At 28.9% G+C, this 25,566-nt stretch overlaps 3 protein-coding genes across 3 annotated transcripts in view; 1 reads left to right on the top strand and 2 right to left on the bottom strand.

Moving 5' to 3' along the window:
* The first annotated feature begins 57 nt into the window (after positions 1-57).
* Positions 58-9,324, top strand: LOC107072238 (uncharacterized). Its single transcript, XM_015332007.2, has 10 exons — positions 58-319; positions 416-602; positions 712-859; positions 1,142-1,252; positions 1,331-2,077; positions 2,158-2,306; positions 5,305-6,087; positions 6,155-6,909; positions 7,283-7,799; positions 8,244-9,324. Exons 2-10 carry the CDS (start codon positions 416-418, stop codon positions 8,564-8,566), a joined length of 3,720 nt encoding a protein of 1,239 aa, XP_015187493.1. The 5' UTR covers positions 58-319; the 3' UTR covers positions 8,567-9,324.
* LOC107072239 (jerky protein homolog-like) lies at positions 2,679-5,297 on the bottom strand. Its single transcript, XM_015332008.2, has one exon. The coding sequence runs from the start codon at positions 4,780-4,782 to the stop codon at positions 3,193-3,195; it is 1,590 nt and encodes a 529-aa protein (XP_015187494.2). The 5' UTR covers positions 4,783-5,297; the 3' UTR covers positions 2,679-3,192.
* The window catches only part of Cht7 (chitinase 7), a 34,876-nt gene continuing 18,467 nt past the window's right edge, over positions 9,158-25,566 (bottom strand). Inside the window, exons 2-16 of the mRNA XM_015332009.2 lie at positions 18,000-18,081; positions 16,548-16,708; positions 16,168-16,405; positions 15,661-15,840; positions 15,391-15,514; positions 14,272-14,581; positions 13,745-14,171; positions 13,433-13,650; positions 13,194-13,348; positions 12,505-12,645; positions 12,257-12,404; positions 11,952-12,137; positions 11,432-11,554; positions 11,147-11,348; positions 9,158-10,572 (exon numbers count right to left, since the gene is read on the bottom strand). Of these exons, the coding sequence (XP_015187495.1) occupies positions 10,358-10,572; positions 11,147-11,348; positions 11,432-11,554; positions 11,952-12,137; positions 12,257-12,404; positions 12,505-12,645; positions 13,194-13,348; positions 13,433-13,650; positions 13,745-14,171; positions 14,272-14,581; positions 15,391-15,514; positions 15,661-15,840; positions 16,168-16,405; positions 16,548-16,708; positions 18,000-18,081 (2,910 nt within the window). The 3' untranslated portion in view covers positions 9,158-10,357. The remainder of the gene's footprint in view (positions 10,573-11,146; positions 11,349-11,431; positions 11,555-11,951; positions 12,138-12,256; positions 12,405-12,504; positions 12,646-13,193; positions 13,349-13,432; positions 13,651-13,744; positions 14,172-14,271; positions 14,582-15,390; positions 15,515-15,660; positions 15,841-16,167; positions 16,406-16,547; positions 16,709-17,999; positions 18,082-25,566) is intronic.

Here is a 25,566-nt window from a genome sequence, read left to right as displayed (position 1 = left end):
TCATCCCTTTCGCGATCCATAAAATTGAACGTCAGTGCGTTTGCGCGGGTTTCCACACAGTGAAAATTGTGGCTTGCGCTTTGATAAGCAAAACTATGTGCTTTGGTGTGTAAACTCGACGTGTGCTTTTATCGATGAATTGACAAAAAAATTTGTATTTTATTTATAACTTTTTTTTTGATTTTTAAAAACAATTATAACAATCAATAAAAATGTTGCGATAGATTAGGATGTTTTTGAAATGATCAATTGAACGTGTCATTCGTGCTTTCATCATTGAAAGCTCAATTATTGTTTCATTCGTTCAATAATTATTAAGGTTTGCAATAATTAATTATTTTTTTATTGAAGTGTGTGAATGTATTTTTTAAAGAAGAAGAAGAAAAAAATGATAGGAATAATATTATTGTTGTAGATGTCATCGTGGAAAGAATTTTGTTTGATCTGTGCCTTTTTTTTCATCAATTTTGTTCCCAACGTGATTGGATCTTACAATGCATTGTGCAAATTTAATACAATGTGCATGTGTTGGGTACAAGACGACGAAGATTTTACGAAAATGGATATTGCTTGTATCAGAGTACCATTTGCAAGGTTTCCTGGTAAGTATAATATTATTTTATTATTTTTATTTAAAGGTATATGATCGAAGTTATTTGATTTATTTAATATATTTCATTATTTTGACAATTTATTGCATTATTATTTTAGACGTTTCGGTTAGTTACGTTGCACAATTGGATATAGTTGGATCTGGGATGCAAATATTGGACAATGATGCATTAGAAAGTTCAGTTGGTGTTGAAGGTTTAGGATTAATGAGCAATCGTCTTACAAGTATTGGTGATACATCACTCAGGTAAAAATTCAAACAATTTCTAATCAAATGCTCAAAATTAATAAATTGAATTTAAACAGTAATAATAATAATAATAATTTATAATAAAAATATATATTTTATATTTCATTGCAAGTTCATTGGTTGCATTGCAATTGGCTAAATTTATATATATACAATATAATAATAAATAATAATTATAAATTATTAATATTATTATTATAATATTCATGATAGTAATTGTAAATTATTCTTTATTATTTATTATTAATTATATTAATAATAATTATGTATATTTTACAGAGTGGTAGCAGACAGTTTAATTTCATTAGATCTAAGTTACAATGCTTTAGAAGAAATACCATTTAAAGCATTTGGAGATTTAAAAAAATTAAATTGGCTCAACATGCACAGGTTTGTCAATAATTATTTTACCTATAACAATAAAAAAAACATTAACAATTTCTTATTATACTTATTATATTTTTCTAGCAATCATTTAACATCGTTAGACGGTGATTGGGGTTATTTGAGAACAACATTGAGAAATGGATTTTTCGGTGACAATTCAATCATCGAATTACCAAAAATCTTTTCAACATTTGAATCATTGATTTGGTTAAATTTAGATAATAATAATATCGAACATTTATCTGAAGAATCATTGGCACCTAATATTGAAACATTAAGTATGAATAATAATCTTCTTAAATCATTTCCATCGTCGTTGGGTAAATTGGCAAATTTGGATTGGCTTTATCTTCGTGGAAATGATATGAAACAATTGGAATTACCTGTTTTTCAAAGTTCAAGTTTGGAATCGATCGATGTCAGTGAAAATTCAATCGAATGGATTGAAATACAAACGATTTCTAATCAAACACTTAAAGTTAATGATTTCAATTTGGACAGTAACAAATTGACAACATTACCTAGTGGTATGTTCGATCGTTTGGAAGCCAGAAGAATTCATTTGTCGTCCAATGGGATTCGTAATATCGACGAGGACGCATTTCGTAGCTTAGAAAATACTTTGGAATATTTAAATTTGGAAAATAATGATTTACCAAGTGTACCAATTGCTATCAATGGACTCAAAAGATTGTCATATCTTTATTTAGCCAATAACGATATTAGAAATATTTCTAGTGACAGTTTTAACAATTTTGCTGACAATTTAAAAGCATTGTCACTTGCCACTAACAATTTGGATGCTGTACCTGCCATTGCATTAGCCAGGTTTGTTTTTATTTTTATTATTGTACAAGTTTGTATTTTAATTGTTTAATGATATTGTTTTTTTGTTTTGGAAATGACAGGTGTCAAAGATTGTTACATTTGAATCTTGGTTACAATAAAATCTCACATGTGGAACCTGGTGACTTTGATTGGGCTGAGGATTTAGAAATTTTATTACTTCGTAATAATTTTTTAACCAAATTAAAAGCTGAATCATTTAAAGGAGCAGGTAATATATTATTTATAATTATATTTATATATAATATTTATATCTTGATATATAAAAATTTAGAGTCACATTGGTGGTTTCCAATTAACTTCAAAATTATTGAATGGATTTTAATGAAATTTTTGTTTATTTTCTGTGATTTTTTTTTTTAAATTTATTACTTTGGATAGTTTTATTTGTTTATTGTTTTTATTTTATAGTATTGCTAGTATTTATTTGTATTTTTTGTATTGAGAATTTAAGGATTTGTTACTTTGAGGTTATCTTGGTTTTTAGGGACTGTAAGATTTCAATAGGTGACGCCATATTGCAATTGAATTTTTTCAGGTTTTTTCAGATTTATAAATGACTCGATGAACTTTGCTTTTTATATTTTTTTTTGTATTATTATTTTATTTATTCTATTTTTATTGTAATATTATTTTGTGTGTTGTTAACTTAGTAGTTAAGTTAGTTTATATCGCAATTATATTTATTTTTTGTTGTTAATTTGAAGATAAGATTTCAATAGATAGCGCCATATTGCAATTCAATTATTTCGATATATTAACGTCAGATTTACATGTGACACAACTAACCTTACTTTTTATATTTTTTCCTGTGTTATAATTATTTTATGTTGTTATAATTTATTAAACAATTTATAATTATATTAAATCAATTTTATAAGAAACTTAGTACAGTACAATCTCACTAATCCGGCACTATTAAAAACCAGGGGGTGCCGGATTATTGGAATGTTCGGATTACTGGATTATAGAGAAAAAATCGTAATAAATAAAATAAAGCATTTCATAAAGAGAATATAATGTATGTATGTACATATTTGTATTCTTGTTCGACAGGTTTAATTGTAACTGTAACATATCTCAAAATTAACATGTAATTACTTTGTTTGAAAATAATCCTTAATTGTGGTCTGCTTTTGTGCAACTTGTAGTCTTTGCTTAAAAACCTTTTCTCGCATGTTTCGAAGAATTATAATATCTTTGGCAGATATGCCATTTTCTTCTGCCCATGTTATGCAAGTATTGAAACAATTAAATGCTTTATCTGGTTTAACTTTTACAGTTGTAGCAGTTGGTGCCTCCAATATTTCTACAAGGCTTTCTTCTTCTTCTTCTTCTTGTACTGCTTCACATATTTCTTCATCTGTCATAATTTGTTCTGTTTCTTCGATCCCTTCAAACCAAGAATTTAAATTTTCTTCACTTGTCTCCAATCCTCTTTCTGATAAAGTTTGCAACCAATCAGTAATAGGTAGATTATCTTCAGGATCCCATTCTTCTGTTTCTTCTGTTTCTGATACAACATTCATTGTAGGCCATAACTTTTTCCATGAAGATTGGATTAAGTCAGATGAAACAGACTTCCAAGCATGAGCGAGAGAGAATACAACATCCTTCAAATTCAATTCTTTAAGGCTCTGCGTTATGTCACCATCCTGAGATATAATATGGATCAGCAATTTATTTTTATACAAGGACTCTACTTTTTGGATAACATTTTGATCCATCGGCTGGATTAAAGGTGTGCAGTTTGGTGGTAGGAAGATGGTTTGGATATTCCCATCACTTGATTTAAGTTCTTGTTCATTTGGGTGGGCTGGAGCATTGTCAAGTACGAGTAAAGCTTTTATGGGCAAGTTGGATCTTTTCATAAACTTCTTGACTTCTGGGACAAAGTCTTTATGAAACCATTCGTTAAATACCTCTCTCGTGACCCAACTTGTAAATTGGTTCTTGTAGCAGACTGGCAGACAAATGTTCTTGAAAGCTCTGGGATTTTTAACTTTACCAATCACTAACAAATCCAATTTGTGCGTTCCAGTAGCATTTGAACACGGCATGAATGTGATTCTATCTTTAATCACTTTACGACCTGGTGTGCTCGCTTCTTTAGAGAATACGAATGTTTTATTGGGCAATAGTCTCCAGAACAGACCACTCTCATCTGCATTATAGATTTGGTCAGGAAGAAGACCCAGCTCCTCTACTTTGTCTTTAAAATGCTGGATAAATAGTTGTACTGCCGATTCGTCGTTTGATAATTTTTCACTCGATATGGTTAACAGACGAATACCAAATCGCTTTTTAAATTTATCCAACCATCCATCGCTGGCACGAAAATCATCTTTATTGGTAATTTTTGTATAAAATTCGATTGCTTTTGCTTTAAGAATTTCTCCAGATATAGGAGTGTGTTTAGAACGTCGTTGCATGAACCACATGTAGAGAGCGTTTTCCATCATTGGACAATCACCAACTCTTAATGTTTTACGCTTTCCTGGTCCAGATTCCATCGTTTTCACGTGGTCTACTATCTTTTGCTTTTTTTTCTTAAGATCGTGTATAGTAGCACGCCCAACACCATATTCTTTTGCCAATTTGCACATGTTTTCTCCGCTATCTAACTTCTTTAAAATGTCCATTTTATCTTTCAAATCTAGTGTCTTGTGTTTCCGTTTATTTGACATTTTTCACTCGACACTATTCTCACTTCAATAAACTAGGTAAATACGTACGCACGTGCACGTGATAAGTTTTGAGGTTAGACTGTTAGACGACGACGCGGCAACGGAGCGTATAGGCGTAGAGGGACGAGCGTGGCGCGGGTGGGGGGTGCCGGATTATTGGACGTATCGGTCTATTGAAGTGCCGGATTAGTGAGATTATACTGTAATATATATAATCCTAGTGGTGCCCCGTCACGCGTTGCTGTGGCTTACAATCAGTCCGATACACACGTCTCTTTAAGTCAACGAATTACCTTATATCGCCATCTGTTAGAATGATATAAACTATCCTATCTTTCAAGTTGAATGAAACTGCACACAGTGTGCAAAATTTGATTAAAATCGGTTCAGTAGTTTACGAGTCCATTGCGGATAAACAACGTGACACGTAATTTATATATATTAAGATAAAATCATTTAAATAATTTCACATTTCAATTATTATATATAAATATTTATAATACTATTTAATTTAATATACAGGTAAATTGAAGGAACTAAGTTTATCGTTCAATCATCTCACTGAACTGGACGATGATTGTTTCGTTGGTATCGAAGACAGTTTGAACATTTTAGAATTGAGTTTTGCATTTGCTACAGATAATTTTCCACAAAGAGCATTAAGACCATTGAACAATTTACTTTGGTTGGTTCTAGATAATAATAATTTTCAATCAATCGAACCAACCGCATTTTATTCCTTTCAACAATTGCGTTACATCAATTTGGAATCTAACAGATTGCATTATCTACCGGAAAGAATATTTTTATCTAGCGTACATCCGGAATTGAAGGATGTCAAATTGGGATACAATTTTCTCGAAATGATTCCAGAATCAACGTTTCATAATTTGACAGAATTGAGATCGTTGGATTTAACTGGGAATCGAATTAAAATACTTTTGTCTGATTCCATCATGGATTGTCCTAAATTAGTTACAATATCATTGGCTTATAATAGAATTAATAAAATGGATAGAAACGCGTTCTATGGTTTGTCCAGTCTCAAATTTTTACATTTAGAATTCAACAGATTGACCACACTGGATTTAGATGCATTTTCTGAAATTGGTGATTCTGAATTTGCTTTGAACGTTTCATACAATGCAATATCTTTCATCGATTCTGGTACAACTACGAATAATTTGACACATCTTGATATTAGTTTCAACAATATTACACATTTACCAACTGAAACATTTTGTGGTACACCTGATTTATTGACACTCGACATTCGTAACAATTTTATCAACGGTCTCGAACCAGGTAAACTCAAATATGATTAACTTTACATCATTTATTAATATTTAATTAATTATTTATTTGTTTGCAGGAACTTTTGCACTGAATCATTTGCAAGTATTGAATTTGAAAAATAACAAAATAGAATCATTGAGAAAACAATCGTTTTACGGTTTGCAATCGTTGCAACAATTGGATTTAGGTTACAATGAAATAACGCAATTGTCTACAGAACAGTTTAGAAATTTAAAAAATTTGAGAATATTGAATTTGTCTGGTAACAAAATACGATCATTGCCTAGGGACGTTTTCGAAGGTACTAGATTGGAAATATTGGATTTGAGTCATAACAAATTTACTGTAGTACCATCACCATCCTTCATGGAAGTTGGTTATACTTTGAGAGATTTAAATATGGCTGATAATTTTGTTGATCATTTAGATTCAACAGCATTTCCAACATCACAGTTGATATCCTTGAATTTGGCACGTAATCGTTTGACCATTTTACCAGACAATTCTTTTGTATCTTTAGGAAAATTATTAAACTTAAATGTGTCTCATAACAGTCTTCAAGCAAATTTCAAAGAATTGTTTCATTATTTACCTAATTTAAGACAATTGTCATTAGCAAATTCTGGATTGAGGATTATTTCACCTTTTCCATTGACGAATCTGAATAATTTGGATTTGTCATTTAATAATATTGAAAGTACGACTGATAATCAATTTCAGTACTTAAAAAATTTAAAGATATTGTTGTTGACAAATAATTCGTTAAGTTCAATGCCAATTGTCAGATTAAATTTACTCAGGGAACTCGACGTTTCTGGAAATCCTATTGAGGTAATAATTCAATAATAATATTAATAATAATTATTGTAATTTTATTATTTAATTTATTTCTAATATTATAATATTATTATTAGTAGTATTTATATTTTTATTATATTTATTATTATTTTTTTTAAATAATTATTAATTATTATATATAATAATAATTTTATAATTAATTACAATTAATTATATCAATTATCAATTGCCACGTTCTAAATGCCACGTGTACCATTTATGGTACACATTAAACTTGTCCATCAGGCCACGTGTATCATAGATGGTACACTTGGACACCTTGTACGACAAGTTGCGCAAAAAAATGGCTTGGCAGGGAACTTGTTCAAATATATTTTTTAACTCTGATAATATTTTTTAATTATAGGAAATAACTAAAGAAAGTTTCTATGGTTATCTACGATTAGAAAAATTAGATATGAGAAATTTGAATAGAACTCGTACAGTTGACATGGATTCTTTAAGATCATTGAGATATTTGAAACATTTGAAATTACAAACATGGCCACAAGCAGATGGATTTAATTTACGTGACATGGTTATTGGTTTACCATTACGTACTGTTGAAATACAAGTCACGGAACATTCGTTGAAACATCAGATACAAAATGCATTTACAAAACAATTAAGAGAATTAACAATAACCGGTGCTGATTTAGAAGTCATTTCATCAGAAGCCTTTTCAACTATAGAAGGTGGTGAATTAATTCTAAGAATTAAGAACACACGTGTAAGAAGATTTCAGTCGGACATATTTTTATCGTTGACAAAAAGATTGACTCAATTGACATTAGATTTGAGGGACAATCACATCAACGAGTTGAGTCCATCTATTATTTATGGAAATTTATCATGGGAAACTGTTGGCACCAATATGGTTGCAGGTAAATATCTAAATTGTTATAAATTTGTTAAAGGTTCTTAATATATTAATAATAATATATTAAATATATTATTTCATATTATAACGTTATAACGCCTGAATATATGCAACACTTTATACTTAGGTGTTGGTTAGAATTGAAAACCCCTGCTGGTAGTTTTTCTTACAACAGACGTGTATGATGTGTTGCTTGTCATAGGGGTATAAAACTTGTGTTTTACATATAAACGGCGGTAGAAATCGTTGTTATCGACATTGTATGAAGTGTTGCTTATCACAGGGGTATAAAACTTTCCTTATTTTTTATTATAATATATATAATTATATTATATTAATTAATTATTCTTAAAATACTTATATTACAATTAATATTCCATTTATTATATATATTCAAACATAATTATAATTATATATAATACAAAAAATTTCGAAACTTTGTTATTAGGTGGATTACAAGTATCGGGTAATCCATTGGAATGTGATTGCGAGATAGCATGGCTAAGTTTATGGTTACGAAGATGGTTACGTGAATCACGTCAAATTCATACAGCATCACAATCAGATGCTAGACAATTAAGGACTATTGCTGGTCGTGCTGTTTGTACTGAAACAACACCTTCATATTCGTCAGACAAAGTTCTATTAACATTGGGAACACCTCATACAGCTTGTCAAGCATCTGCACTTAGTTCTGGAAATTACGAAAGACTTGCTAGGACTTGGTTAGCACTTATACAATTGATCGTATTATTGTTGTTTGCTAAATGACTCATTCGTCGTTGATAATTTTGTTCTACGATTAAACGAAAAGGAATTTCATAACTTTTCTCGTAATACTTCACACGATACTTCGAAGGAAAAAAATTCGTTTTATCCGAAGTGTATTTGTGTGAGAGTATGAGTGTGTGTGTGTGTGTTGAAAACAAGAAAAGGCAGTTTTCAAATTTGGTATACAACGAACTTGTTACAGGACTATAAAATCTCTGATTCTTGAAACATTTTAGATTAGTCTTAAAAAATGTATACATATCGTATATTAATTGTATACATATCGTATACATATCCTTTGTATATATATATATACATATTTAATATGTATAAGTGTGAACGATTTCATGAGTATAAGAATAGTAAATAAGTTAAAATGTATGAGTGATATAAATGACATTTTTTTTGTTTGAAATATTTTTACAATTAATTTAATTCGTGGGTTTTATATTTTTTTAATTTTTAATTTTAAAAATTTAATATTAAATAGATTGTAATAATGCTCCTAAATATATGCAACCTTTTATACTTCGGTGCTGGTTAGAATTAAAAACTCCTGAACGTACAGTTTTTCTTACAAGAGTGTATGAAGGGTTGCCTGTTACAGGAGTAAAAAAACGACGGTAGAAATCGTTGTTATCGACATTGTATGAAGTGTTGACTGTTCACAGGGGTTTTATTTATTCAAATATCTATCAAAAATCGCAAGATTTCATAATTTTCTTGTATTTAAAGATAAAAACTACCGAGAAAGATGATTTATTTCTTTTTTAATGTGAAAAACACTCAAGTAATTTTGTGAATCATATATGTTTTTTCATTTAACACAAAGTAAAGGAAAACATGATCATTTATTTTTTATTTTTAAGTGTGAGTGTGTTTGTTTTGAGTATGTCGATGAATGATAAATGAAATTTTAGATTGACACATTGTACAAAATTTGTTATCAAACGTTTACGAACGTACATGTACATGTCATCCCTCACGTTAAATCCCTTCAAACGAATTTATTTGCTTAAAAGAAGAAGGGAAAAAGATCAAATGAAAGTTCATGTGTGTGAAACAAACTGATGAACCAATCGGATGTCTGTTAAGTTTTTCTTTATTTATAAATAACTTTACTTCGTGATTTTCGTCCATGCTTTATACAAATGATAAGTAATAATATTTATTTAAAAATGGGGAAAGGACTTTTTGTCTAAGAAATGAGAGTGGGGAGGGGATGAATAAAAATAGAAAGAGAAAGAGAAAATGAAAGAGAGAAAAAAAGAGAGAGAGAGAGAGACACGGACGAGAGAGAAAGAGATAGAGAAAGGGAAAAGTATGAAAAGACAAAGAAAAAAAATAAAATTTAAAGAAAAAAAAATAGAATCAAAGTATAACTAGACCCTAGGGGAAAAGGGTGAAAATGGGGGAGTGGGGTTGGGGTTTTAACATCGATCGATAATCGTTTATGCTGACGCAACCTTGACACTACCATACGTACCCATTTTTTTCGATTTGTTATCTTATTTTTTAGTTTTGTTTTCTTTTTCAAAATTTCGTCCACTTTTTTTTCTTCGTTTTACTTTTGTTTTTATATATATATATTTATGTATATTTTTCGTTTGTTTTTAAAATCTACTTAACGATTACTTATTATTACCACGTTTTTCATCTTTTTTTGTTGTTCAATTGCACATCTGTCGCGGGTTTAAAAAAAAAAAAAGAAATAAAAAAAGAAAGATGATTTTTTCTTTTTCCTTTTTTTTCTGTTTCGAATCCTATGAACTCCTCACTCATCATTTCCGTTTACTTCCTCAATGGCGGTGCTTGGGTATGTTGCAAACAACCCTCAACGTTTTCCGGCCAATCGCAGACGTTCTCGTTTGGATTGAAAACTAAATTTACAGGACAGGGCATGTGATGTTTGCGTTCACCCTCACACATGTAATACATCGTGCAATCACTTTTGTCAGGGTGATAAGAAATGTGATTGTCCTCCTCGTCGCAGGTCACTTCATTCGCTTCAAAAAAAGAAAAAAAACAATAAAACAAAAATTAAACATGATTTGATTCGATTGAATATCTTCAAGAAGTGTTTTTCATTTTTTTTGTTTATGTGAAGGGGTAGGATAAATTATTTTAACCCTTTTGTTACCATACATACACTTTGATACTATTATTTATATAGGTTAGGATTTCTTTTTATTTTAGGTTACGATTTTTTAAATTTTTGGTTAGGGTTTCTTTTTATTTTAGGTTAGGACTTTTTTGGATTTTTGCTGATTTTAGGTTAGGATTCTTTTGGATTATAGGTTAGGATTCTTATGGATTTTTAGTTAAGATCTTTTTAAATTACAGGTTAGGATTTTTGCTAATTTTAGGTTAGAATTTTTTTTTGTTTTTAGGTTAGGATTTTTGCTGATCTTAGGTTAGGTTTTTTGTTGATTTCTATTTGATATCTACTATTAGCCCACACCTTTAATCATTGATAATCCTTCATATGGGTTGATAGTAACGAAAAGGTTAATTAACATATTTAATTTCTGTTTACGTTGTAAATATAATTTCTGTATAATTGTTTTTGATAATACTTACGATCTTTCGTTGTGTATTTGCCATTTCTAGAAAATGTTTCGTAAGGTCCGTCGTATTCCAATTTGATTTTGTAATCTGACAATTCTTTTTTCATTGCTTTAATCAATGGATACTTTCCTGCACCGCATGATCCACGGAAATCGTCCATATCGATTGACCAAATCATAACACCACCAAAACCTTCCTCTTTCAACCAGTTCATCTGAAAAAATACAAATGTAAGAATACAATGTTTTACATTTATTTAAGTATTTTAATTAAATCTATGATTAATTGTTAACTTACTTTGTTTATAAGACTTCTTTCGTCATCAAAACCAACCCATTGATCACCTTTGTAAGCAAATGGTACTTGTTGTTCGCTATCCCATACCAAAGTTGTGTTTTCTTCGTTCAAAAATCCACAAACCTAACATGATTCGTAATTTTTTATTAATTACATCATCTTAGGTTAGGATTTGTCTGATTTTAGGTTAGGTTAGGATTCTTTTGGATTATAGGTTAGAATTCTTTCGGATTTTAAGTTAAGATTGTTTTGAATTACAGGTTAGGATTTTTGCTGATTTTAGGTTAAGATTTTTTTGGATTATAGGTTAGGATATTTTTTGATCATAGGTTAGGATTTTTTTTAATCTTATGTTAGGTTAGAATTTTTGTTGATCTTAGGTTAGAAATTCTTTTTGATCTTAGGTTAGGGATTTTGTTTGATTTTGGGTTAGAATTTTTTTTTGGATTATAGGTTAGGATTTTTTTGAATTTAGTTTATGTAAATATATAAGTCAGGAATAAAAATAAAATAAAATTACCTCGTAATAAGATAAGAATCCAGCCTCGTTGGTATAATTACCAGGTATTCCACCACCAGAAGCAGGTGCTCCAATATCAAATTTGTCTTGGTCGACTAATGTAAACGATCTGCCATAAGTTGGCATACCTATCATCAATTTTTCTTTCGGTGCACCTTGTTTAACCCATTCTCGTGCACTGTAATCCTACAAAATTAAATTAAAAACAAAAGAAAAGAAAACAGATAATAAAATTCAATGTGAACCTTTGAAAATCAACCTTTCGATCAGACAATGTTCAACAAAATTGTTTAATTGACACTTACGACAGTTAATTTCTTTTGATAACTCGTTGCACTTTCTAGTGGATAAAGTGGACTGTTGTGTCCAACTTGTCTTTCCCATTGACCATGAAAATCGTACGTCATCACATTGATGAAGTCCAGGTACTTGGATATTTCTGGTACGTCGTATCTGAACCATTCAATTTTTTTATTATTATTATTATAAAAAAAATAACCTAAAACCCCCCTCTACTTTCCTTCCCAATCCCCAATCAATTTTGTTTACTTACCCTGCAGCTATGGCTTCGAAACTGGCAGGTACAGCAGCTGATAAAATTAATTTAGGTTGATCTGAACTCTTAGCTTCACCCTCAAAAGCAAGCCTAAGTTCTTTCAGAAGATTCACGTAAGCTGTACGATCGTCAGCTCCACTGAAAAATTAATTTTCTTTTTTTGGTTATACAACTTTTTGTAGGTTTTTTTGATTTTTTATTCAACCACTTGCGTTGATAAAATAAAAAAGGTTTTTGTTAGAAAAGTAATTGAAATTATTTTATTGAAGTACAGTTGGATATTGAACAATTTTTATTGTTTGTAATATAATTTGTTAATGTTTCAGTGAAATTAAATAAATAAATAATAATATTTTTAATGCAATTTTAACTCATATTGAAAAATAAAAATTGTCGTACGATTATTTATAATAAAATTGACAACGAAAGTGGTTAAAAGAGGATAAATAAATTATATATTAAATTATATATATATATAAATTATATAAATAATATTTAATTATTATATATAAATTAAATATTAAATTAAATATAATATTAATATTATTTTTATGTTCCCTTTAATGTGCAAACCTCTGCACCCAAATTTTGAGTGTGACTCATAAAAAAATTCATCAAAACTAAATTCCATTTAATTATTTATAATTAAAATATTACTATTATTTATTATAAAATATTTCAATTACCGTGGATATTCCCAATCAACGTCCAACCCATCGAATTTGTATTTTCTCAAAAATTCAATAGCCTCATAAACAAATTGATTCATTCGGAAAGTATTGCTAGTCAAAGTTTTGAATGGTGTCGATCCAAATGCCCAACCACCAATGGCCAACAATATCTGATAAATCATTCCAACATTATTACAATAATAATAACAATTAATAAACAATAAAAAGAATAAATATATAAAAAATATTCGTACCTTAATGTCAGGATTCTTTTCACGAAGTGCTATCAATCGTTTATACATTTCAACATCCTGATCGCTACCTTCACTTAACATATGATCGTTCAAGGTCGCGAAAGCATAGACGACGTGGGTGCACAGGGTTGGGTCAATGTCCTCGGGCAAGAATTTGCCAAGGCCTGTTCTCTTATGGGACCAGTTGGTCAAATAACAAATGGCTTGTGCTTCCCTTTCTATAAAAAAACATGATCCAATCAAAATCATCCTTTGAAATACCCCCTCCCCCCTCCCCTCCCCCCAATAAAAAATAATTAGCATAACATTTACCATTAGTGGGTGTATTAATAACCAATTGCGTAACTTTGGGTACTTTCTTGGCCTTGCTCAATGCATCCGAGATGGAAATTTTATATGGTTCTGGTTTTTTGACAATAGTTTCAGTTATGGTTGTTGCTACCGAACTCCAATCAACATCTTTGGCATTCGGACCACGAGAAATTCCTCTCAATTCTTCTCGGATAGCACCGATCAATGGGTATTTAACATTACCAACGCAAGATGTTCCATTGAAATCGTCCATGTCTACTGTCCATACCATGGCACCACCATAACCGGTTGATTTCAACCAATGCATTTTATTTCTTATTGATCTTTCATCGTCAAAACCAACCCATTGATCACCGTAAACCAAATATGGTACTTTCATCTCGTCGTCCCAGATATATGCTGCACCATTTTGCAACATTTCACAAATCTGAACCCATAAACACAAACCATTTATAATTCTGTTTCATTGGAATGAATTTTAATGGTGAAAATAATAACATAAGTTAATAATAATAATAATAACTTGCCTCGTAATAAGCCAAAAAACCGGATTCCTTGGTGTATTCACCAGCCTTACCACCACCACTTGCTGCTGAATGTACACGGAAGTTTGATGGGTTTGATAGTGTAAACGATCTACCATAAGTGGGCATACCGATGATCAATTTTTCTTTAGGTGCACCCAATCTGACCCACATCGATGCAGCATTGTCAACGCTCAATTGTTTTTGCCATTCCGAATCCAAGGATGATGCGAATAATGGCGCGTTGTGTCCGGTTTCTCTTTCCCATTTACCATGGAAGTCGTATGCCATGAGATTTATAAAGTCCAAGTAACTGGTAACATCATCAGATATTATTAGGGTTGCGTCAGGGTTGTGTCAGGGTCCCTAAATGTTCTTTGGGTTTATATTATGTTACAAATTGTTTTATGAACTGTATGAACTGTACAATGGGGATTATTTTTGGGGGGAAATGTAATTTGGTAATTTTAGGGTAAAATAAAATGTTTTTGGGTTTGCTAGGTTAGGAATTGTGTTCCTAAGTGCATAATGGGAATTGTTTGGTAAATGAGGATTTAATTTGGTAATTTTAGGGTGAAACAAACATGTTCTTGGGTTTATTGTGCTAGAAATTGTGTTGCGAACTGTACAATGGGGATTGTTTGGTAAATAGGGATTTAATTTGGTAATTTTAGGGTGAAACAAACATGTTTTTGGGTTTATTGTGTTAGAAATTGTGTTACGAACTGTACAATGGGGATTGTTTGGTAAATGGGGATTTAATTTGGTAATTTTAGGGTGAAACAAACATGTTCTTGGGTTTATTGTGTTAGAAATTGTGTTACGAACCGTACAATGGGGCTTGTTTGGTAAATGAGGATTTAATTGGTAATTTTAGGGTTAAACAAACATGATTTTGGGTTTATTATGTTACAAATTGCATAATGGGGATTGTTTTAGTTTTAAATTTACTTTAGTAATTTGAGAGTGGGCTAGAAGTTTGTTGATTTATTGTGTTACAAATTGTGTTGCAAATTGTACAATGGGGATTGTTTTGTTTTATATAAAATTTACTTTGATAATTTTAGGGTGGACTAAAACTTTGTTTATTTATTGTGTTAAAAATAAAAAAAAAGTTCTAACCTGGCAACAGCAGGTACATCGTAACCACCTTTAACGTTGTCAGGACCAACAGGTACAGCAGCAGTCAAAAGAAGACGTGGTTTTTTTCTTTCTTGTGCCTCAGCCTCAAAAGCTTCTCGTAATTCTGAAACATATCAACATGCACGTGTGTGTGTGTGTGTGTGTTTCAAACTTTTCAAAGAAATTGTTCAAATAAAATGTGTTCAAAGTTTTCAAATAAATAAATGTATGACTTTTTCGTAAGTTTTTGGTTTTGAAGTTTTTCGTTACCTTTCAATAATAAAACGTAATTCTTCTTATCGTCACCACCTTTTGGATATTCCCAATCAATGTCAAGCCCATCAAAATCTCGATCACGCAGGTATGGTATAGCACTGTAAATGAACGTCTGTCTCGCGTATCTCGTCGATGAAACGTCCTTGAACTTTTGTGTACCAAACGACCACCCACCTTTTCATAATAATAATAAAAATTATTAATTGTAAATTTTTCAATATATTATTTCAATTTTTGTTCTATTTTTATTTTGTTTTTAAGACCCTTTATTAATTATATTAATTAATTTATAATTTATTATAAATAATTAGAAAATGAATCAAATATTCTTGCATGTTTTTCTTATTTTCTTTTTCTTTTTTTTTTTTTTTAATTAATATTTCCAAAGAAAATTTTGCAACAACAAAAAAAAAGACAATTATCCTATTGTGCAATTTCAATGCATTAAAATCAGGAATATTTTGTTCACCCTAATTGGATAATTTAATTGGATAGACGTACCAACGGCAAGTAAAATTTTTAACGATGGATTTGTTTTCTTCAAATTGACTATTCTTTCGTAAAGACCAATTTTACCGTCCTTGGTTTCATCGTTCGATTCAAAACTCGTCAATTTATTTTTCTTCAACCATCCAAATGCAAATACCAAGTGGGTGCAAAGATCTGGTTGGATATCTTCCGGCATAAATTTACCAACCTTCGTTCGATACTGCGACCAATTTGTGTAATAACACACAACCTATTATCAAAAAAAAAAGAAATTAAATTCATTATTCAAAAATTATTAATTAATATTTAAACTAATTATTTCATTTATTTGAAATATAAATTGAAATATTTTTTGAAATATAATAACAATAATAAACGTAACAAACAATAACCTTGTAATCGTTCGTTTTCCCAGTTTGAATCTCATTTTTTGTATTTTTATTATTAACGCGATTTCTTGTGACCTTGAACCTGTTAACACTAGCAGATACTTCTTGATCATTCGAGATTGATGGTGTTAAAGTTGTAGGCCTTCGTAATCTTTTTCTAGCGCCTTTATTTGAAAATAAAACATGATTGATTATTATTAATTATTTTTCTGTTACATGTAGTTCCTGCAAAGGCAACAAATTTGAGAATTGGTCTGTGGGCGGGGCTTAAAAAAACATGGCCGACTATTGTGTCCAATCAAAGTGTTCTTCGTTTACATTCAATACATTTGTTTAAATTATATTTATGTTATTTTTAATTATAAGTGAGATGTTTTATTGGATTAGTATGAATTTAACTTAATCAAATGTTATTAGTGTTGAGAATATAAAGTGTTCGTGTAAAACAGGTTTGTATAGGAAATGTAAGTAGTGGCCATTTTATTTTATTGCTATAATAGGTACGTAATTTTCTAACCTTAAATGTCACTGTGAGTAATTTATTATATGTTATTAGAGTTTCATTAGATTTTTGTCTAATTTTTCACATATATTTTCGAAATAAATTAAACTGCTGTCAGGATTGGTAATTAAGTAAAAACTGATATCTACATTTTTTTTATGAGATTTACTATAAATTTTGCTGTTTTTTTTTTATGTAGAAATAATTTTATTACTTCTACAATAAATAAATTAAAAAATATATAATTTATGCCTTTTTCTTTTATTTTAATTATTCTTATGGTTTTCTAATTTATTATTGGAGTCTTTAGCACTTGAATACGCTATCTGGTGGCTAAATTCAAAATTAAAGTAGAAAACCGAATTGCTACGCCACGTAGGATCTCTAGCATTTGAATACGCTATCTGGTGGCTAAATTCAAAAGTAAAGTAGATAAGTCGAATTGCTACGACGTCACGTAGGATCTCTAGCACTTGAATACGCTATCTGGTGGCTAAATTCAAAATTAGAGTAGATAAGTCGAATTGCTACGACGTCACGTGGGATCTCTAGCACTTGAATACGCTATCTGGTGGCTCAATTCAAAATTAGAGTAGATAGGTCAAATTGCTACGCCACGCTCCTGCCAAAGATCCCAATACTGTACATTAAAGTTAGTTTCTTTTTTTGGCCACCAGACGTCGCGACTGAAGTGTGTGTAGTCAATTTTCAAAAAATAATATTTTCAATTAAATATATTCTTACGTATTAACACTAGATTGTAGGAATAAGTCAATTTGATTTGTTTCAAAAATATAACTAAAATAAAATAAACGATTTGAAACAAAATAGGTTATGTACAAAACACATCCTGCAATCTAGGGTTCAAATTGAATCAAATATAACTTTAGTATTTTATAAACAATAAAAATAAAAAAAATAAAAGACAGTAAAAGGACAAATAAGGAAAATACCTTCTGCCTGATTTGAAAAACAAAGGAGGAATACCGCCAAGCAGGCAAGCAATAGCCTCCTAGTCGTCCTGTTGCTTGAAACCTGCAATGAAAGTGAACGTACATATAGAAGACGTTTAAAAACGTAATTCCGATGAAAACTTGAAGAAATTCATTATTAACACGTTGAGCGCCACGTTCAACTTAGAGAAATTCCTGTCAGGCCATAGGCGTTACTTTGTATTAAAAAACCAGTAAGTGTGTCAGTCACTGGTGACTGACGCGGCCTAAAAAGAAAGTCTAATGTCAGTCATCGATGTCTGATGTGGCGCTCAAAGTGTTAAACGAAGTTTTTAGCCTCGAGCTGAGCACGATTTTAATGCTGGAGGGGATACAATCAGAGTAGTGGTGGGAGTAGCGTCGGAGTAGTGGTGGGGATAGTCGGAGTGGTGGTGGGGGTTAGTTAACTCGTACCGATGATCATAAATACAAATTGTCATCATTGAAGATTGAATTCGTGGTATCGGTTAGACACGATAAATGGAAATAAGATGGAAAAAGTGATAGTTGCTGGAGTGGGGATAGAAACGAGGTTAGGGAGGGGGAATAGTAAAACAAACGGCGAAAGTACTTTGCGGTTGTTTTACAATCAATTATCGTACCGATCACGAATCGGCATATTAATGTTGAACATTATCGAAGATATTTATTCAACCAATGATCTTCCTTTTGTAATTTCTTTTTTTTTAATGAGAGGAATAACCAATCGGAATGCAGTCTTTGATAATTTTACTTTTCACTTTTGTTTTATTTTCCGTATTTAAACGTATGTGTTTATTTAATTTTAATATTCTATTTTTTGGTTTGTTTTTAATATAATTTTATAATTTTTAAAATATATAGGGTGTTTTGAAAGTAATATCCTTGATAATATACAAATTTTGTTACTATATCTAACTTTGTTATAAATATTGAAATTATTATATCATAATGTTATATATTTTATGAAAAAATTATCATATATTTTAATTAAAATTATAATAATTATAATTTTATCTGTTTCTCACTATATTTCTTTATTTGTGTTTATTAAATTCACCTTTGCTCGAATTACTCAACATACTTGTATGTACATATGTAATTGTAACTGCTACAACTTCGTTTATTATTTACATATATATATATATATGTGTGTGTAGTGTATATATAAATATTAATTAAGTTAAGTTAATTGTTGGTAATTATAATTTTGCACACTCATTATCTCTCTTCTCAATCATGAAAGACAAATCACATGGATTATTATTTTAATGTGGAAATGATGCAGCATTAAGAGTCGTCTTTTAATTAGCTTACTGTTTTAAAACAAGCATTACTAATTAACACAGACGTACGTGTATGAGTAATTCTCATTAATAATTAATTATCTTTTCTCTATCTCGTTTCTTTTTTTCATTAAGTCTTACACAGATAAGAAATACAATTTGCATACAAATGCAATCTTCTTCTTCATTTCCTTCTAAACCTTCTCCCCACTCCCTGCCATTGTTTTCTACGTGTTTTGTGGTATTTTATTACAAAACGTTTTAGTTTATGTTACTTTTCATTTATTTATAATTATTGTTATTATTGTTAAATTGGAAATACGTTCGATTGTATAAATTGTTTTAAAGTTCGATTTAATCGTGCGAGAAAGAAAGTCACGGTTAATGGTTGTAGTTTTAATGGAAAGAAAGTTTTTTGTTTTCCTATTCTAGGAATACAATAATACTTTTTCTTTCCCACGATTATACGCTTTTCTATTTTTTTTTTATGTTTATTATTATTATTATAATGATTGTTATTGTTAACCTATTCGTTGTGGAAAACTTTAAGGAATAATTTATCAAAATTGTAATTTGTATGGAAAACATCGTATGTTGGTTGGTTATCTTCTTACTATATATAAATTACGTGTCACTTTGTTTGTCCGCAATGGACTCCTAAACTATTGAACCGATTTGAATAAAATTTTGCACAATGTGTACAGTTTCATCCAACTTGAAAGATAGGATAGTTTATATCATTCTAACAGATGGCAATATAAGGTAATTCGTTAACATAAAGACGTGTGTATCGGACTGATTGTGAGCCACAGCAACGCGTGGCTGGGCACCCTTTGTTCATTTATATATTTTAAATAAAAGTACATTTATTATAATAAAGGGTTAAATGTTATCTAAGAAACAATGGTGTGTCATTGTGTAAGAGGATTAAATTTTAGTTGCATCGGTAAAGTAGGAACAACAAGAAATTTATAGGTTACATCAAAAAGATACAAATGGAGGTACAGATTAATTAAAAGAAAATTGATTGAAAACTATGAGACAGTCATTTGTACATTTTTTGATCAACAAAAACAACTTTGTATAATTTTGTAATAGAAACGAACTTTAATTAATCGCTCTATCGGTAAAGAAGGTACCAAAAGAAAAAACAAAATATAGGTTAGATCAAAAAGATACAAATGGAAGTACGGATTAATTAGAAGAAAATTTATCGAAAGAATAAAAAAATAGGACACTTGAGTAGTTTCTAACTTGCGATATACATAAAAGACTGGTTCTGAAAGCGCCATTAGAGATTAAATTCTAAACTTAGGTTTAAACAAAAAAAAGCAAAAGAAAAAAAAAACATGGAATCGATCCACCATTTCTTCCCCTTCCGTTACGGATATATTGATTTCTCTCGTGTTCATTCGATCGTTCACTGACGAATCAGCTGATACATACATATATGTATGTATATATGTATAATATTGTGCACATTGATTCTTCGAATACATCATATTATGGTGAAAGAAGTGGTCAGAGGCTGTACCCGTAATTTAAAGTGAAATTTTCACGGACGGTCGCTCACGACGATCTAGAATTCTCTGTTCCACGTGAAACCAAAGGGAATAACAGAAGAAAAAAAAGAAAAATGAAACAGAAGACAAATAAAAAAAATAATACTCATTCGTATACTTTTCGTTGTGTACAAAATGTTAACGTAATTCAAACTTGAATGTACTGTATTTTATTAGAATACGGTACTCGTACACCGTATCAACGTAATTTCATAGTCAATAGTTTTTTTTTTAACAAATGAGAATCAAAGAATAATGAAAGAAAGTTAACAAAACGTTTTTATATGACAGCTATTTAGTTTTTGTTGTTGTTTTGTCGGGAAAAAGTCAGAAAGGAATAGAAGTTCATTGGGTATTTCAAATTTAACGAGGGTTTGATTCAGAAGATTGTTGTTTATGCTAATATTTCATATATTAAATAATTTTTATCTAATTATTATTATAAGTACAAAAATTGATATTATTTAATGATGACAAATATCATTGTTTGATGCTACAAAACATTGAGGTTATATTGAAAGAAAATTTTGTTCTTCTGTTCTTACGATTAGTGTATAAAAATATTGGTTAAATAAAAGTTTATAAAAAAACATATGAAACATTTAAATTATATATTTTAAATAATGTTTATCCAATTAATATTATTATTAAAATAATGAAACAATTTCATAATAAAAAAAAACATCATTGTTTTATATTACAAAAAATTGAGGTTAGATTGAAATAAAATTTGGTTTTATTCGTTTCCAAAAATTAATAATTAAAAATATAAAAAATATTGGTTAAATAAATAAAAGTTTAATAATTATATGAAACATTTAAAAATTATATTTTACATATTAACAAAAATTTTATCCAATTAATATTAATATTAATAAATTCAAACTATTTCCCAATAAAAAAAACATTCTTCATTATTTTCTGCTACAAAAACAAAACAAAAAATTGAGGTTATATTGAAATAAAATTATGTTCTGTTTCTTTTCTAATACAATAATTGATGAAAAATTAGAAAATAAAAGATAAGAGAAAGGTTAATAAAATTTATGAAACACCATGAAAAGTTTTGTCTTCCTTTCTCCATTTTAATATCATAGAACATATTTATTTTTCTTCTTCATGTATAACCATAGTAAGCGCATTCGACGATCGATGGCAAAGAGGACATTGCAAATTACCGTTCTAAGCATTTCAAGTAGTCACGGATACTCGACAAGCCGTATAATGGAAGTCGTGTACCATGAAAAAGGTGCCATTCTAAAAAGTCTCCTTTAGAAATTTCTTGCTTATGAGGGAATCCTTCTTGTAATATATATTTATCTCTATGCATCTATGTATTACATACATATACACACATACATACTGAATGTAATATACGAGCCATTTATATTGAAAGTAACCTAACTTCATTCTCAATACATATTTTTATTTTTAATTAGAAAAAATGAATGCTTATTTCGTGAGCACAAAAAAAAAACTGAACTTTGATCAGTATTAAAAAATAAATGGCTCATATATTCCATCATGCGTGACTGTATATTACAACACAGTTTTAATATAGCACTAGGGATGCCCCGCCACGCGTTGCTGTGGCTCACAATCAGTCCGATACACACGTCTTTAAGTCGATTGAGATTATAAATTGAGATATAAACTATCCTATCTTTCAAGTTGGATAAAACTGCATGCAGTGTGCAAAATTTGAATAAAATCGGTTCAATAGTTTAGGAGTCCATTGCGGACAAACAAAGTGATACGTAATTTATATATATATTAAGATATGGCGCCATCAATCGAAAACTTGCAGTACCCAAATAACCTACAAAACCTAAATAATCTTTATATAATAAATACTTAAATTAGCAATAAAAAAAATACAAAATAATCGCGATAAATCTATCCAGTGTACTAAGTTGAAAAAGAAAAAAATACAAAAACAAAAAATTTCAATATAAAAAATAAATATTATTGAATTACAAATGAGATAGTTAAATTGCTAATCTAATGACCTACATATCAATACCATATAAGTAGTAATAAATAATTATTATATGACAGATAAAATTGATAGAAAAAAAAAAAAAAAACATTGAATTGCGAACATCGGTGAGATCAAAAGTGCGCGTATGTTGAATACCAAGAGAGAAAAAAAAAGAAATAAAATGAATGAATGTGTTTAAAGAGAAGAATAAGAATAAGAATAAGAATAAGAAGAAGAAGAAGAAGTTGAAGTTAAAATTGGAGCAGAACTCTCGAAGGTAAATGTTGCAAGGTGAGTTGACAACGAGTTACTGTCGAAAAGAAAGCTAGAAGCCCGGTGGGAACGAATTCATCTTACGGTACTTTTTCTCTCTTTCTCTTTCTCTTTCTCTTTATTTATTTATTTTTTTTTTCTGTTTTCTTCTTCTTTGGCAGAGACGATTAACGAGAACGAAATGTTCGACAACTACGTTATTTTGCAATTTTAAAAAAAGAAATCGGGAAATCATTATCGATTAAATGATTGACTACTACTACCTATATATGTATGTATATGTGTAAGTGATTATGCAAAAAATGTTTAATTGCTATCATCAGAATTTTGAATGAGGATGTACATCGTTCAATGACGAGAGAATACTTTTAATGAATTTGCACATTTTTTTTTACTTTTTGTTTTTTTTCTTCTGTTAATTACAATCCTACAGGACACGTCAATCAATTGGATGTATATTAATTAACAAAAAAGAGAGAAAGGTATATAATTTTTTTTATAAAAATACAGATGTGTGTAGATCACACACGGTAGAAGTAAACCAAGCTTGGAAACAATTGAATTGTTATACAGCGTCATCTATTGAAAGAACCTTACGGAATCTAGATAATCTCTAAATAACAATCTTTAAATTGGTAATAAAAAATAATGAAAATAAAAAAACAAATCGCGATAAAAATTGTGCTATGTGCTAAGTTGGAAAAAATTACATGAAATAAAATTAATTTCATTAAGATAAGTTGAGTAGTTTCGGAATTATTAGTGGACAAACATATTGTGACACTGAATTTTTATATATACAATTTTATTTATTAATTAATTATTATATAGAATTAAATTATATATATTGAATTTTATTAATTAATTAATTATTGTTGTTTCATCGGTTTCACGTTCTTCCGTTTCACGATTTTCAAATCACCCAGATTCTAAAAAAGTTTTCATTTCAAAATGGTAGTTTTAGAATCGTAATTTTATATTTTGAAAAAGTATATAACTTGTAATAGAAAAATTTGACAGTAGATGGCACAATTTCTTGCTTTTCAAAATCTTGTTACAAATTTAAGGTTAAGGATACAAATATTTTATTTTATTCGTAATTGAAAATATTCAGTCAAAAAATACAAATATATATATATCATCTTTTTCTTTAAATATACAATAATTCAGTGTCACACATTGTAGGTTTTATTTTTTAATTAAAGTTTTTTTTTTATTTAATAATAATATAATAATAATAATAATAACAGTATTTTGTCAATTAAATTTATAGGTTAGTTTTTATCACGATTATTTAGATTTTGTAAGTTATTTTAGGTACTGCAAGTTTTCGATTGATAGCGCCATATTGCAATTGAATTTTTTCAGGTTTTTTTTCTTCAGATTTACATATGACACAATTAACCTCACTTTTTCTATTCTTTCGAGTACTATTATTTTATGTATTCAATTTTTTTTATTATAATTTATTAAATATGTAGGATTATAGGAATAAAAAAAAAAAAGAAAAAGTTATAGGAAATAATTTGAATGATAATTAAAATTGATGATAGTTAATGACAGGTAATGATTGGTTTTTTTTCTTTCTTTTTTCTTTTCTTCGTTTCTTTTCTCCAGGAAGATTCGTAAAAGTTATTTAGATTATGGATTTTCATTAAAATATTATTATTATATTATACCCTGAAATTATAGCTTATTTTTTTTTTTTTTTTTTTTTATATAATACACATTCTCTCCTTATATATCCTCATACTTCCTTTTATCGTTGAAGGAGAACGTTGTTTCTGGGTTTTGCGTAACTACGGGAACAACATTTGGAGCGCGAAACAACAAATTAATATGAAAATATTTTCATTTAATATCACGTTACACTTTTGAATTTTTTTTATTTTATTATTAATTATCTATTGTATGATTAATTATTCTTCAATGGTACAATTACACCTTCTGCAATTTCTATCGTTCCAATTGTTTTCTGAATTGTTTGCAAGAAAATATTTCTAACTAATATCATGTTATATGTTTGTATTGCGATTATTTATTATTTGTGGTATGAAAAATTATTTTTGTAATAATTAATTAATATGTTTTTTTTTTTTTAGGTTTTTATTTTTGAAATATAATTTCTGAATTTTTGGTACGCAAATATTTCCAAATTATATGAAGTTATGTGTTGGTATTTTAAATAATAATTATTTGTAGTATGATATATGATTTTTTAATATTATTATTATTATATTAAAATATTAATATATAATATATTTAATATTAATATTTTTTAATAATAAAATTAATACGTTTTCTTTCATTTTTATTTATAGAATTAATTTCTAAATTTTTGATATCAAAATATTTTCAACTAATATCACATTAAAAAATTGTATTTTAATTATTTTATTTATGCTATATAATAAATTATATTGTTAATAATATAATTAATAAGCTTT

This window comes from Polistes dominula, unplaced genomic scaffold (genome assembly GCF_049000335.1).
Source record: "Polistes dominula isolate Pdom_NZ unplaced genomic scaffold, Pdom_raw_medaka contig_84, whole genome shotgun sequence".
Taxonomy (NCBI): Eukaryota; Metazoa; Arthropoda; class Insecta; order Hymenoptera; family Vespidae; genus Polistes; species Polistes dominula.
The sequence above is the reverse complement of the archived record's forward strand: the minus strand, read 5'-3'. Positions and strand labels throughout refer to the sequence as shown.